General features: G+C 37.2%; 2 protein-coding genes across 4 annotated transcripts; both read left to right on the top strand.

Moving 5' to 3' along the window:
- Positions 1 to 284: 284 nt before the first annotated feature.
- LOC116006684 (serine/threonine-protein kinase STY13) lies at positions 285 to 5,823 on the top strand. 3 transcript variants are annotated; one of them, XM_031247154.1, is made up of 6 exons: positions 285 to 1,384; positions 1,738 to 1,846; positions 2,151 to 2,346; positions 2,761 to 2,885; positions 3,201 to 3,359; positions 5,079 to 5,823. In XM_031247154.1, the coding sequence occupies exons 1-6, from the start codon at positions 1,164 to 1,166 to the stop codon at positions 5,370 to 5,372; spliced, it is 1,104 nt and encodes a 367-aa protein (XP_031103014.1). In that variant the 5' UTR covers positions 285 to 1,163; the 3' UTR covers positions 5,373 to 5,823. The 3 variants fall into 3 exon arrangements, with proteins under 3 accessions (XP_031103014.1, XP_031103013.1, XP_031103015.1); XM_031247153.1 differs by having other exon boundaries at positions 286 to 1,384; positions 1,738 to 1,870; XM_031247155.1 differs by having other exon boundaries at positions 1,150 to 1,412; positions 1,738 to 1,870.
- Positions 5,824 to 7,775: 1,952 nt separating this feature from the next.
- LOC116006940 (MACPF domain-containing protein CAD1-like) lies at positions 7,776 to 12,175 on the top strand. Its single transcript, XM_031247470.1, has 7 exons — positions 7,776 to 8,655; positions 9,491 to 9,729; positions 9,807 to 10,002; positions 10,117 to 10,200; positions 10,767 to 10,950; positions 11,060 to 11,223; positions 11,342 to 12,175. Exons 1-7 carry the CDS (start codon positions 8,398 to 8,400, stop codon positions 11,972 to 11,974), a joined length of 1,758 nt encoding a protein of 585 aa, XP_031103330.1. The 5' UTR covers positions 7,776 to 8,397; the 3' UTR covers positions 11,975 to 12,175.
- The last annotated feature ends 701 nt before the right edge of the window (positions 12,176 to 12,876 follow it).

Here is a 12,876-nt window from a genome sequence, read left to right as displayed (position 1 = left end):
ATGACTTTTTATTTAAAGAGTCATTTTACATTATTAGACCACAAGATCATAAATTAAATGAGTAATAATGCCGTAAGAGATAAAGAAGATAAAAAATAAAGACAAATATGAGGATTCCATCCGTACAGGAACGCGATCGCCAAAGCATCGTGGACCGAGGACTTCCAAATCGCCGATGACCCACATAAGACTTTCCTTCTCTCCACGTGTCCTCCTTTCATTCGTGTCCCTTTTCCTTCACTTTAAAACGTGTTCTTTATTTCCCCCTTTTCCTCTCCCCCACTTTAAACCCCATCGCCACCCGCCCACACCACCGCTCTACGGCGAATATCCTCTTCTCACCGCCATTTCCCCGTATAAAATTCCCTCTACATATATACCCACACCCCTATGTATATATCTTTGTATGCGAAGAGAGAGAAAAAGGGAGAGAGAGATAGAGAGAGAGAGAGAGACAATTGATACACACACCCAACCACCTACTCACCTGGTATGCCCCCCACTCCCAGACACAGAAAAGAAAGTAAAGTGCAAAGTTGTGGTCTTGATGGGTTACCGGGTTAGGTTTTAGCCTTTCCTGTATTCATATGCATGAGAATTGTGTATGTACAGTCTATTTAGTACTTGCAACCCCCTAATCTCTTTACTTTCGTCTCTCTTATCTTAAATATCTCTTGCCATCTCGCTTCTCTCGAGGCTCCTGCTTTTTTTTTTTGTTTGTTTCTTTGTTTGTTTGTTTTCTATCCGCGCACGGTTTCCCAGGCTGGAGTTCCCGTTGAAGTTTCAAACTCAAAGTCAAGGAAAGGCTCAAACTTTGGAAAGATATTTTTAGGGGTTTTCCGGAGTTCCGTTTCTATCTAATTATTACTGAAAACATTGTTTGGGTACATAATTTTTCTTTCTTGATTAATCAATCGCTGAAAAAAATTTCCCCCCTTTTCTCGTCTGGTGATTCTGGATATGGGTATTCGAGTTTTTTATTGTATTAGGAATCTATTTGGTAAGCTGAGAAGATAGTAGTACCGACTTATTGGGTATGGAAAGGATGGATTTTGGGCAATAATTTGGGGGTTTGGGAGAGTTGGGCGGGGTTTTGTTTTTTTGGTATGTGGTTGAGTATGATTATGAGGGAGTCTGGGATAATCTAATTAGGCTTTGGGAGAATGAGTTGCGGCAGTGAGAAGAGCAGAGGAGGAGGAGAAGAGGAAGGAGAATATGACAGGACTTTTGGTGCACGGGTATCTGTTGATGGGTTATCTTTGAATGGATCGATCATAGCTTCCCAGCAACTGTGTATTGATGAGAGAGTGCTGGTTGACCCAAGACTCATCTTTATTGGATCAAAGATTGGCGAAGGAGCTCATGGGAAAGTCTACCAAGGAAGGTGTGTCTAATCTTCAATCATTCCCATTGTGAGTGCTTCAATTGTATTGAGTCTATCAGTGGTGCTTATCATCCTTAATCTCTCACCAAAATATTGCATAGTACAGTATATTTTATCAATGGATGATTGTTGGGCAACTAGTGATTGTTGGAGTGGATAATACTAATGTGTAGAGTACTATTTCATTGGTTTTCTTGAGAAGATAAGTTATTTTTCAGATTTTCCTTGGAAATATATTACTGCACAGGCTATTTTCCCTGGCTGTTGGTGGATATTGAAGTATGTTCTTTAGGTTTCCCAGTGTTTGTATGATGTCCTAGTTACCTAACCTACAACTATGATTTTGTTCTCAGGTATGGGGATCAAATTGTTGCGATTAAAGTTCTTAAATGTGGGGATACTACTGAAGAAAGGGCTGCACTAGAAGGTCGGTTTGTGAGGGAAGTAGCAATGATGTCAAAGGTAAAGCATGAGAACCTTGTGAAGGTGAGTGTCACTCTTTGTCTAAGGTCTATCTTGATGTGCTTATGGTTTTCTATCATGTAGTCAAAATGCAAATTTTACCTTAGTTATTGACTTATAGCCAATCTATTAGTTTGCTAATTTCAGCAATTAATTTGGTGTTGGGTTTGAAATGAATATTCATATATATATGTGGCTTTTGATGCTCTTGAGTTGCTTATTTTATATGACTTTCTAGATTCTCTTGCCTGCCATCATCCATAAAATGGTCATTTTTTAATTTTTATTTTTTGGTTTTTGGCAGTTTATTGGAGCTTGTAAGGATCCTTTGATGGTTATTGTGACAGAGCTCCTACCAGGAATGTCACTTCGAAAGTATTTAAACAGTCTTCGGCCAGAAAAGCTGGACCTTCATGTCGCATTAAGCTTTGCTGTTGACATTGCTAGAGCCATGGAGTGTTTACATGCTAATGGGATTATACATAGAGACCTAAAACCCGGTACCAAACAGTTAGATGAGCTGTACAAGAATTTTATTGATTCTTGTAATTGTCATTCATTTAAATGTTTGAGAAATGATCATTGTAGACCATTTTATTGTTATTTGTCAAGAAATTATATTTGAAAACTGTTTTTCTCCAAGGTTTTCTTGCTTTTAATGATTAGTCCAGCACATGCAAGTACCAACTTGGAGGTCTTTTTTATTTATTTATTTTTAAATGTTTTCCCCCCAAAAAAAGCTGCTAACTTGGTGCAATTCTTTTCTTGTTTCTTCCTTATGCCGATGCAAGGAACCTTAAGTCCTTGTTTTCATTGTTTACATTGTACTAGGATTTGATCTTTCGTCTTTCTATGTTTTTGCTTTCGAGTGTTTTTCTCTCTGTAAGGGGCTTATGTTAAAATTTATTTTGCAGACAATTTGTTGCTCACAGCCAATCAGAAGTCTGTAAAGCTTGCAGATTTTGGGCTTGCAAGGGAAGAGACTCTCACTGAAATGATGACGGCAGAAACTGGGACATACAGATGGATGGCACCCGAGGTTTGGACCCTTACTTTGCAGAAAGCCGGGATACTGAAGTTTTTGTGTTCACTTTTCATGCTAACCATATACAATTTTCATGATTTCCAACAAAATACTTGTCTAAGAATACATTTGCATAAAGGTTGTTGTTTGTGTTTAACGTCCATTAACTTATTGCACACATATTTTTGACAGTTTGATGATGTATTGATGTGTATGTCAGTAACACTTGAACTCAAAATTGATTTAGCTTGCATCTGAAATTGCCTTAATTTGCAAGTGTTTATTTTTTACAGTAATTTGTTTGCTGTTAATCTGAATGGAATTCTGCAGCTGTACAGCACTGTGACTCTGCGTCAAGGGGAGAAAAAGCATTACAATAATAAGGTTGATGTATATAGCTTTGGGATCGTCCTGTGGGAATTGCTAACAAACCGCATGCCATTTGAGGGAATGTCGAATTTGCAGGCTGCTTATGCTGCTGCCTTTAAGGTACACATGAAATTTTGGGCTACATTTTTGCTTTCTCCTCCTCCTTTTTATTATTATTATTATTATTATTATTATTTTTTGTCATGTCTCCATTTGGATGATAGGAATACAACCCATGGGTGACAATGGATAAAATAATACTAGGTGCCTAACCTGTAGAACGCTAATAGGACGGGTTTGGATAGTTGATAGTTAGGTCTGAAACCGGTTTAGGTAGTAGTGAAATCTCTATATCCTACTGTGTGTATGTTTGTGTAATAGGTTTGGAGATGATTTCAAGTACTATATTAGTATTGTCAAACGGGTTTGGAGTGGGCACATGTAATATTCATTCGTATTCAGTTCAGGTAGTTCTAAATGCATTTAGATTCACATTTGAAAATGACTAGACAGACGAGTACCTACCTATTGTCATCCACTCATCCCTATAATAACATTGGTAGAGTAATAAACAAAAGATAATATTATTATGTTGTCATAGTAGTGGATATGTAGATAATGAATAGCGATTATAGATAAAGTGATAAAGTAAATGTGTTTTCGTATTTGGAAAAATTTGGAAAACAAGAAAGAACTGTTTTCCAAATCCTTTGTTAGATTGGAAAAATGGAAAACAGTTTTTTTTTTTCTTCTTTTGGGAAAATGGAAAAATTTTCCAGAAACTAACCATCCTCGGTTTGTAATGCATGAAATTGTGTTCAGAGGTTTCCATTCTATGCGTTAACAATCACTAAGAAGTAAGAATTTTATATCCAGATTTCAGGAATTATGCTAATGATGTTATTTTTTTAAAAAAAGTTGCGTTATTTTAGATTATATTACCTGGAATGAGATTGCTAGAGTTTTGACTGTCATGTTGCGAAACTCATAATGCATATCCTTTGAAAAACAAAGGGTTGTGGCTGTTTATGAATAGGTGCTTAATTAAGAGTACTGTGTCTGTATATATATACAATGTTTCTTCATTAGAAACATAGAATTATAAAAATATATTGTAACCTTTCAGTATTAAAATACATTTTCTCATTCTTTGATTCTTCATTTTTGCTTCCGCCTAATTGGCGGGTGGTGTTATTCTCCACCTACCAGGCCTTTCAATCATTCAAATTTAACAATATCAAAGTAATGAACAAAATAGGATAAGTGGATAACCAAGAGAAACCTCTTATTTAGAGGCGCTATGAAATACCCAAAGATCGAAATATGAGAAACCAAAAACCTTCTAGAGGCTATATTAATGTGCTAAATTTAGCGTCTTTTACATAGTTAGCACATTCATTTTTAACAAGGCACTTTTGTGCTCTTTGCAACTTTTTGATCATATCATGCATTGCACCCTCATAGACAATAGCAATATAGCATCATTCCATAAAATAACATTTTGTTTTTCTTTTTAAATTACTAATCATATTCTAATATTTATGCATCTAATATACATCCGAGTTATACCGAATATTAAGTCTCTCTCTTGAACTATTCTTTCTCGTGTTCTTGTCGTAGTAATGTAGTCCTTCAAAGCTAAAGTCTTACCAGTAGGTGGCATATCACCATCTCATGGCAATATCGATTCATATACTAATGATTGAAAGTGATCCTTTAAGAGTTTGAAAACTTCAATCATTCCTTTGGCCTGTTATCGATATCTGTTCTTTAACATTTCTTTCTCGAGAGTATGTGTTAAAATCTAACTAGCATTGGCGTTTTGATGTGGAAATGCAGCAAGAGAGACCTGTTATACTCCCGGAAGAGATTTCACCCGATTTGGCGTTCATCATGCAGTCATCGTGGGTTGAGGACCCCAATATGCGGCCAAGCTTCAGTCAAATTATTCGGATGCTCAACGAGTATCTGCTCACGCTTCCATCCCCGCCAACCCCGTCGCCCGCCCCAGACACCGGCGAGGAGGCAATGGCTAGCAACGACTCCATAGTGGAGTTCTCCGCAAGAGCAAAAGGAAAATTCTCCTTCCTTCGCCAACTTTTCGCTGCAAAGAAGGCCAAAAACTCGCAGTAGTGCTCCGGAAACCCAACCGCGAAGGGCGCCCCTCTATCCCGCCTTTCAGGCACGGGCAGACCCGAAGCTTGGCAGCCACCTGCGTGCTAGCTACTACTAAGTTACAATGGTGCAGGCAGGAGATGATGAAACAACATAGCGCGGGAAGGCTATGTTCTGGAAAATCATGATATTGACAAATAAAAATGATCTAAAGGAAAGGGTACCTTAAGATGTTTTGTTTAGGTGACCACCTAAATTGTAAAGGAATGTGTTCCAAATGATACTATGTTCATATCCAAACTTTTGTCTTTTTTTTAATGGAGTTTCTTATCCATAACACCGGCTTCTGTTTCTAAAGGTTGACTGGTGAAGCTCCGGTAAACGCCGGCCGTTTACATACGGTGGGCTAGTCAACCTTTCCCTCTTGTCAAAGTGTTCTGCCGCTTATTGAGATTCTATATATTATGAACATGATTAGTGTTAGTATGTGGAATCTTAACATGATGTTACTTATAAGAAATTTTAGTGTAACATAATGATAAAATATGGGTATTCACATAATGATAAAATATGGGTATTCTTAGTTAGTTGGTCTGTTGGTTTGGTACAATAAGATTCAAAGTTCAACTCTCAATGACAAATTGACATTCTTGGTTTGAATTAGTAAACTATTGACAACTAAGATTAATTTGCATACTTGTGTGTCTTTTGCCAGCTAAGGTCATAAGGCAGAGTTTAGTCGATGCACATTATATATAATGATTGCAGGTTATTCTCCTCACCAAAAAAAAAACAAACATAATGATAAAACTAAATTTAGGGTGTGTGGTTCACACATCGGAATTGGAATTGAAATCAAATATTTGGTAATAGTAATGAATTTTTGTGAAAGTATTTTGCATGTTTGGTAGTAGGGAAAATTAGAATGATTATTAATATTGATGTTTTGCTATGTATAATCCTATAATGGAAATAAGGGTTTTAATAATACAAAAACAAAAAATAAAGGTAAATGAACCTAATATAATACAGAGTAGCATTCAATGCACCAATAAGAACAAAAAATCAAAATAAAAATATGAGAGATGTAGTGAGGAGGCGATCGGGATGTAACAAATGATAAGGAATAAAATGGAATGATACTTGTTTTTAATTAGGAAATATAATTTATAATTGAATCGGTAATCAGATCCTATAATTGCATTTTTAAAAAGTTATTAACTAAGCAATAACTATGATTTTTGATTGTGAACCAATGAACCAAACACACTATTCATTGGGTTAAAATAATCAAAGATCAACTCTCCAGCAAAAAAAATCAAGCTAATTAACAAATGAGGGAGGAAGATACAAGGAGTCTATCCACTCTATCGTCCATTCCCTTTTGATCAAGTCTCAATGGATTTAGTCAGGTCAACGGTTGCATCAATGACTAGCGAAGACTTCTATATATGCATCTAAACATTTTAGAAAAAAATATAGAATGTATAGTGACATGAAATCATTTTTAAATATGAATATAATGAAGTTTATTGTGACAATTTTAATAAGATGTTCTTTTCAATAATTTTTATATATATATTATATGATCCTTGGTCTCTTGTAACAAATTTTACATTTGCGACATTTGCGACCAATTGAGCTGCTAATGCGAGCTAAAACATGTATGTACTAATATTAGTTAATGACGCATTACTTCAGGGGCTAAAACAACTCATAATATAATCAACTAAAAATACAAAATTCCTTTTTAAGTTTTATTTTTTCATTATTATATTTTTTGTACATAAAGAGATGCAACCCCACCAAATATATAACACAAATAATATTTTCTTCATCACAACAAATTTATTCAAATAATGCTTTTGTTTAAAAAATAAATATCACAAATAATCATAAATTTAAAAAGGTATTAATTTTTATGAGTAAAAGAAAAAATAATTACTCCTCTTGTCCCATTTTATTTATATATTATTCATGTATCAAATTAATTTTATTTTGCTAAGGATCTTGTGGTCCAGTGGCATCAAACCCTTCCCTTTATACGGGAGGTGGAGGCAATACTGACTCTTGTGCTTCAATAGGTTGAAAAAGTAGTTATGAACATATACTGCATTGTAATAGAGTTAGTAGTATTCAAAAAAAAATTAATTTTATTTTTAAATTCACTGAATTATTTGTATCATGCAATCATTGAAAAGGAAAGATTTGTGTTTTTTTAAAAAAAATCTTTTAATTTTTAAAATTAGAAAGGATTTTCTAAAAATAAATAGCACAAAATCTATATAATTAAAAATGGGTAATCTGACAGAAAAGCACCTTTTCCTTTGCTGATCTCAAATCCCATCAGAAAATGGCAAAGTCAAATCTATTGACGTGTACCCTCTCACTTCCTCTTCCAGCCGTACGATTTCATCAACCCTTCACCCGGAACAGACCAACGGTCGAGATCGGAAGCGAGTGCACGATCGGGTAAACCACGTGTGTTTTTTTTCCGCAGGGGAGAAACAGTAAATACAAGTCAGGAGTCAATGGCACTTTGAATAGCAGTGTTTAGATACTGCAACAAAGTGCACAGTAAAGGAACACAGGGAGAAGGGAGAGGTGAGAAATCAGATATACACATGTATAGATTGTAGATAGATATATAGAAAGAGGGGGGAAGGAGATAGAGGAAATCTGAAGTCTGAGTTGGAAGATTCAAGATCTGTTCTTAGCTGAAGTATCGGTTCAAATCTTTCTGGGTAATTTCTTGTGGTCAACCTTTAGAGAGTTTTGGGATTAGGGTAATGGAATTTGTAGCTTTGGGGGTTATCTGATCTGAAAAAGATTGAATCTTTACTCATGATTTGGTAAAAGTATTGTGGTAGAGCAAGATAGGGTTAGCGTTTGATTTGGTTTATCTGAATATATTTGCTCTTTGCTTGGAATTGGATTTCTGTTTGGCATTTGTAATTAAAGAATAAGGAGGAATTTTTATTTTTAAAATTTTATTTAAGTTTTTGGGCACTGGGGTTTGGGGCTGGGTGGGGGAGGTGATGATATGGAGGAAAAGGAAGCGGCTTTGCATACTGCCATAAATGCAGTGCAGGCATTGGGGAGGGGTTTTGATGTGAATTATGATACAAGATTGCTTTACTGTAAGGGAGTGGCTGGGTCTAGGGTTGTTGAGATTGATGAAGAGCACACAAAGGATCTTTGCTTGTATGGTGATATAGTGGTGCCAAATGTCTCAAGGGATGTAGTGACTTCCCCAGAGAGCGGTGGGCGCGATGGCTCTGGTGTCTGCAGCTATAATGAGGTATGTTTGCCTAAAATTCTTGTCCTCTAATTTCAGCTTCATTTGTGTATTGTTATCATTGTGTTCTGTATTCTAGTTTTAAATTGGAAACTAGTGGCTCTTGCATTGTGCATTGATTTGAATGTGGAGCTGTTGGAGGTAGTCAAAAGTTATGTGCTCCGCCCCTTATATGAGAAACAGTTCTATGCAAATATATGGCCTTAAATCAGTCAAAGGGAAATTGAAAATAAGAAGTGGAGTAAAATACAAACCGTGATATGACTTTGCAGAAATTGGAACATGGTGTTCAAGGATAGGATTATGTGGTTAACAGTTGCTCAGTTAGGAGAGTGGAAGGATATTTTTTAACACGGTGGATTGAGTGTGTATTTAACTTTGCAATTGGAGATGATACTTTGGCCATGGCTGTGAAGAGTCGGGAGCAAGGTTGATAGTCCTAAGATGGTTAAGGAAGAGAAGTATTGTGTGTGTGTGTGTGTTTAGGCTGTTTGGGGGCGACTCTGGTTTGGAGCATAAAAGCAAGAGAGAATGTATGCTTGTGCAATAAAGAGGGATAACGGAGAGGCTACCTTGGGGTGGTATAATACTGTAATGCGAAGTTAGAATGGTATATTCAGAAATAATCATTTGGTGTACCATTTTGCATCAGGGCTGGAGAGATATCGTTTTGTCTTTTGAAGCATTAGACCTCTAATTTATTACGGAGTGTATTCATTCATGTGTCTGGTGCTGCATAAACACTCACCAGAATGCGTTGAACTTTGCATTGGCTAATTCTTATTATTATTTAGGTGCATATTAACTATAACTTACTTGGCATATAAATTAAATGTAGATGGTGGAGTTTTTCAATAAAAAGGCCAATCTACCGGGCCATGCTCCTCTTGGCAGCTTCAATGCTGCATTCAGTTTTACCGGTTCAAAGCAAACAGATGCTGCCGCCACAAAGACCCTTTGTATGGATGGCTTTTTCATTCCACTTGCTAAAGTTCAGCTGAACAAAATGCCTCTGGTGTTGCAAGAAAATGTTAGAAGAGCGGTGCCGACATCATGGGACCCACCAGCGTTGGCAAGGTTAGGACGTGCCAAATATTCTTGTAAATTACTGTGTTGCACCGTGTATTTTACTAACAATTTTATACTTTTTTCAGTTTCATAGAAAATTTTGGGACACATGTTATTACATCCATAACTATTGGTGGTAAAGATGTGATTTACGTTAAGCAGCATCTCTCGTCCCCTCTATCTACGGTAGAGATTAAGAATTATGTTCAAGATATTGGAAACCAGAGGTTTTCCAGCATAGAGAGCCTTACAAGCTCGGGATTATTGAAGTACAAGGATAAGGCTAGTTCACTTGTACCTTTTTTTCCCTTCGGCAATTTTTTTTCCTTCTCTTATCACTCTTTAGCGTATTTATGATTTATCTGCTTACGCTTTCTTGCTAGTTCAATTTTTCAGGGTAGTGATCCATCCTTGTTCAATAGTCAAGGGATATACCCTCAGCCTACTAGCGCTCCGTTTCTTGCTGGGAATGGCAAAGAGGTATTCAGATCTGTTTTTTCGTTTCTCATACGATTATGTCCTTGATGTTCCCTTAGACGATGGGGAAGTTTCCTTCTTGCTGTTTATTTATGTGATACTGTAGCAAGCTTTGGATGTAAGCTATGTAAAGAATTTTTTTAATGAAGAACATCCTTCATCCTAAAGTCTTGCTCTAGCGGTAGTGTGGGGCTTCGAATCTCACTGGGAACCTGGGGGGTCATTGGGAGACCTTGACCGATCAGAGATGATGAAGACTCCCTGTGCACAGGGTGTATTGCTAGGGGTGGGAACCTGAGGACTAACGGGGCGACTCGTGATTTACGTAATGTTGGGCAGGGGCTCTGGGGGCTTAAGATTAGTTTGGTGTAAGCTGGGATACTTAATGTATTTAAAAAAGAAAAAGAAGATAAAACCATTCATATGAATATATGATGTTTCTCCATATTAATGAAATGCATGTGACTTGGTATATAATTATGTTATTAACTAAGTGCAGTGATGTAAATGGAAGCTAAAAGTTTCTTTCCTGCTGTTAGGCCTGAAATTTTTGGATGGATCTAATGCAGGACGTTACAGTCATTTTCAGAAGAAGGGGAGGAGATGATCTGGAGCAAAGCCACGTTCATTGGGCAAAAACAGTCAAGTCTTCACCCGACGTCATCGAGATGTCATTCTATCCGATTACAATGCTCCTCGAGGGAGTTAAAGGAAAGGAGCATTTGTCTCGTGCTATAAGTCTCTATCTTGAATGTAAGGATATTGTACCACAGAAGTCCCCGTTCTCCCCCTTTTTTATTCCATCGAAACACTTAGCAACTGTTACATTGGCGGCTATTTATTCTGATAACGTTGTTTGCAGACAAGCCTCAACTTGAAGAGCTGAGATATTTCCTGGAGTTTCAGGTCCCTCGAATTTGGGCACCTCTTCAGGACCGACATCCCGGCCAACAAAGAAAGGAACCTGTTTGCCCGTCATTGCAGTTTAGCATGATGGGGCAAAAGCTTTACGTCAGCCAAGAGCAGGTGTTTTCACAACTTACAATCTCAAAACTGAACCCAACAAAACCGAAATCATGGCAGCAATCCTACTTATAATGGAGCCATTATTGATCTAAAATATTTTTCTTGGTTTAACTCTCAGATTTCAGTTGGGCGTAAGCCTGTCACGGGCATGCGGCTAACTCTGGAAGGGGCCAAGAAGAACCGATTGAACATCCATCTTCAACATCTGCAATCTCTTCCGAGGATCCTTCAGCCGTACTGGGACTCCCACGTGGCTATCGGTGCACCAAAGTGGCAAGGACCAGAGGAACAAGATAGCAGATGGTTCGAGCCCGTGAAATGGAAGAACTTCTCGCACGTGAGCACCGCACCCATCGACAGCCCCGAGACATTCATAGGCGACCTCTCCGGCGTGTACATAGTCACCGGGGCACAGCTCGGGGTGTGGGATTTCGGGTCAAGAAACGTCTTATACATGAAGCTCCTGTACTCGCGGGTACCGGGGTGCACCATCCGGAGATCATTGTGGGACCACGCCCCGACTGATAAGTCGAAAAAACAAACTGCTGCTAGTCCCAGCCCCCCCGGTGATACGAGCTTAGATTCGGGGGAGAACACAGCCAGCAATAAGCTGGCGAAATTTGTTGATATGACGGAGATGTGCAAGGGAGCGCAAGATCCCCCGGGGCATTGGTTGGTGACGGGCGGAAAACTGAGCGTGGAGAAGGGGAAAATTGTTTTGAGACTGAAGTATTCTTTGCTAAATTATTAGGTAACTCAAATGATGCAGCAGCATATCCCCCCTCCATGATTAAGGTAGTTGGGCAGTGTTTTGGTGTATATTGGCCTCCCTTTTTTACCTTCATAAATGTGAATTGTATCTGTTTGATGAGTTTTGGTTTTATACCTGGTAGTTGGGTTTTAATGTATAAATTTAATTCTAGTATGCTGCAATATGGTTTTTGCCAAAATCTCTCCTACCACTTCTAATTTTTTACACTACTTAAGTGCGTGTGTGTGCGTTTTTTTTTTTTTGGTGAAAAAAATGGCATATTTGGCACGAAGTGGCTCGCCCAAATGGGAGATCATGAGTTCGAGCTTTAGTATGGGCGATATTGATTCTTTATGTTTTAGTAGGTTGATAAAGTAGATATGAACAGATACTACGTTGTGATAGAGTAATTAGTACTTTAAAAAAAAAAAGAGAGGCATATTTGATGCTCTTTTACCTTTGTTATTGGCTACTGTTAGGTTACAACTCGAAAATTGTCAAATAAAATTATTAAAACTTAGAAACACTAGAACAATCTGTTCCCATACTCAGAGAAAACAAAGTCTTTTTTATTAATTGTTTAACAAAAATGACTGAAATTAGGAGAAATTTGTAAATTAAAAGTATACACTACAGTAACTCATGAACTAAATATGTTTTATCTTTTAAGTGGATAGAATGCCCACCTTCGAATCTAAGTCATTTACAAATGAAACTCCTTATAAATAATAATAATTTGTTTCAATTCTGAATTAAACAAAAGACTCCACTTCTAAGTCATTTACAAATGAAACTCCTTATAAATAATAATAATTTGTTTCAATTCTGAATTAAACAAAAGACTTCAGTTGGAGACAACTGTTGACTCTTTATGCTTCGGTAAGTTGAGAAAGTAGCTATGA

The sequence above is a fragment of the Ipomoea triloba genome, chromosome 15, assembly GCF_003576645.1.
Source record: "Ipomoea triloba cultivar NCNSP0323 chromosome 15, ASM357664v1".
Taxonomy (NCBI): Eukaryota; Viridiplantae; Streptophyta; class Magnoliopsida; order Solanales; family Convolvulaceae; genus Ipomoea; species Ipomoea triloba.
The sequence above is the reverse complement of the archived record's forward strand: the minus strand, read 5'-3'. Positions and strand labels throughout refer to the sequence as shown.